Below are 1,433 nucleotides of genomic sequence, written 5' to 3' on the forward strand. Positions count from 1 at the left end.
TCACTGCCACACAATCAATTACAACATTTTGAAGTCTCAACGACATGTTCTCGGCTCAAAGGATCTATCCAGTCGACCAGAGCCTGAAGCTCTGCTGCCTGATGGGGCTTCTGGTGGTCCTCCTCCTAAGTCCCGTTGATGCACGCCATACCCGACGACCCAGGCGTACAACCACGCCCCGAACTCCGCGGCCCACAACGCAGGTGCCGGAGCTAGTGCCGGACCGACATCACCATCTGCACCACTGGCCGCCACTGGTGGCTCCACCCCATACCCCTTCAGTGGCCCCTATACCCCAACATCCGGCCACAGCAGAGCCAATGCCCCAGCTGGTGGACAGCTTCGATCAGCGCTCAGTGGACGGACAATACGAGTTCAGGTAAGAGCAACAATATTGTGCTTTCAAGGAATATACTCGTACTCCACTCTCAGTGCTGGGAAATAGTTGAAGTGCGCTTATTAATATCGACTTCCTAAACGGTTGAATATTTCACAAAGTTACACTCTTCAAATCATCAAAGTGTATTATTAGAAAAGTTCAGTTTGTGATCCCCTTCACAAGCCCAAAAGGTACTCCCAAGTAACGGCTAACCCTCTCCCATCCCATCCCTGCAGATACCAATTGGATAATGGAAACACCCGCTACGAACGGGCCTACTGGCTGCCAGTGGGCGAGAAGCTGGTGCTGGCCCGGAAGGGCTACTACTCGTTCCCGCTGCCGAACCGACAGTTCTCCACCGTCTTCTACAGGGCCGATCATCTGGGCTATCATGTGGATATGAGTAAGTCCATGCCTCGGCTCCAACTTGGTCTTCTTGTGTGTGACGATGCGTTAAATTTTATGCCCCAAAAACGCAGACACATTATCCGGGAAGCAGCCGTTGTTGCCACGCAACCTTGAAGTGCCTCAGGCGGGGGCACGGACTGAAGCAGGAGCAGCTAAACGAAATTCAATAAGCATGCCAGAGCGTAACGACCAGGAGCAGGAGCCACAGGACCAGGGCCAAGAGGTTGAGCTGCTTGCAACTGGAGTCAGAGTTGACTCTGGCAAGGACGAGGAGGAGGGTCCAACCGAGCTGGCTCCAAATGTATGTGTTCCCCTAAACGTTGCACGCCACATTCCATAGAATTTCCATTCGCATTCCCCCCTTTCGCCCCAGGCACTAAACCAAGTCGAAACCGAAACCGAACCATCAACTGTGGCCAACGACATTTTGGCAACTGAAGCAGCAGTCGACAACCATGATGATGATGCTGATGCTGATGATGATCAAAAGCCTGATGGAGGCGACTCTAACTAAAGGCCTCGCCAGAGAAGGAGGATGCTCGTCCTGTGGCATATGCAGGAACAGCAACACCAACCCACACTTGGCGCTCCACTTGCTGCAAAATCAAATTGAAAACAATTGTTGCTGCGCCCCCAGAGACCCGAG

The 1,433-nt window shown here is 52.8% G+C and overlaps 1 protein-coding gene across 1 annotated transcript; it reads left to right on the forward strand.

Annotated features, from left to right (window-relative positions):
* Positions 1-1,433, forward strand: LOC4814895 (uncharacterized). The gene is made up of 4 exons (XM_001354694.3): positions 1-379; positions 616-782; positions 859-1,088; positions 1,161-1,433. Exons 1-4 carry the CDS (start codon positions 45-47, stop codon positions 1,299-1,301), a joined length of 873 nt encoding a protein of 290 aa, XP_001354730.3. The 5' UTR covers positions 1-44; the 3' UTR covers positions 1,302-1,433.

The sequence above is a fragment of the Drosophila pseudoobscura genome, chromosome X (assembly GCF_009870125.1).
Source record: "Drosophila pseudoobscura strain MV-25-SWS-2005 chromosome X, UCI_Dpse_MV25, whole genome shotgun sequence".
Lineage (NCBI taxonomy): Eukaryota > Metazoa > Arthropoda > Insecta > Diptera > Drosophilidae > Drosophila > Drosophila pseudoobscura.

Bases quoted from the DNA above. Each gene is read 5' to 3' on its own strand.
- LOC4814895 (XM_001354694.3), top strand. From the start codon at position 45: ATGTTCTCGGCTCAAAGGATCTATCCAGTCGACCAGAGCCTGAAGCTC. The intron at 783-858 runs GTAAGTCCATGC...CCAAAAACGCAG, and splicing joins GGGCTATCATGTGGATATGA to ACACATTATCCGGGAAGCAG. The intron at 1,089-1,160 runs GTATGTGTTCCC...CTTTCGCCCCAG, and splicing joins CAACCGAGCTGGCTCCAAAT to GCACTAAACCAAGTCGAAAC.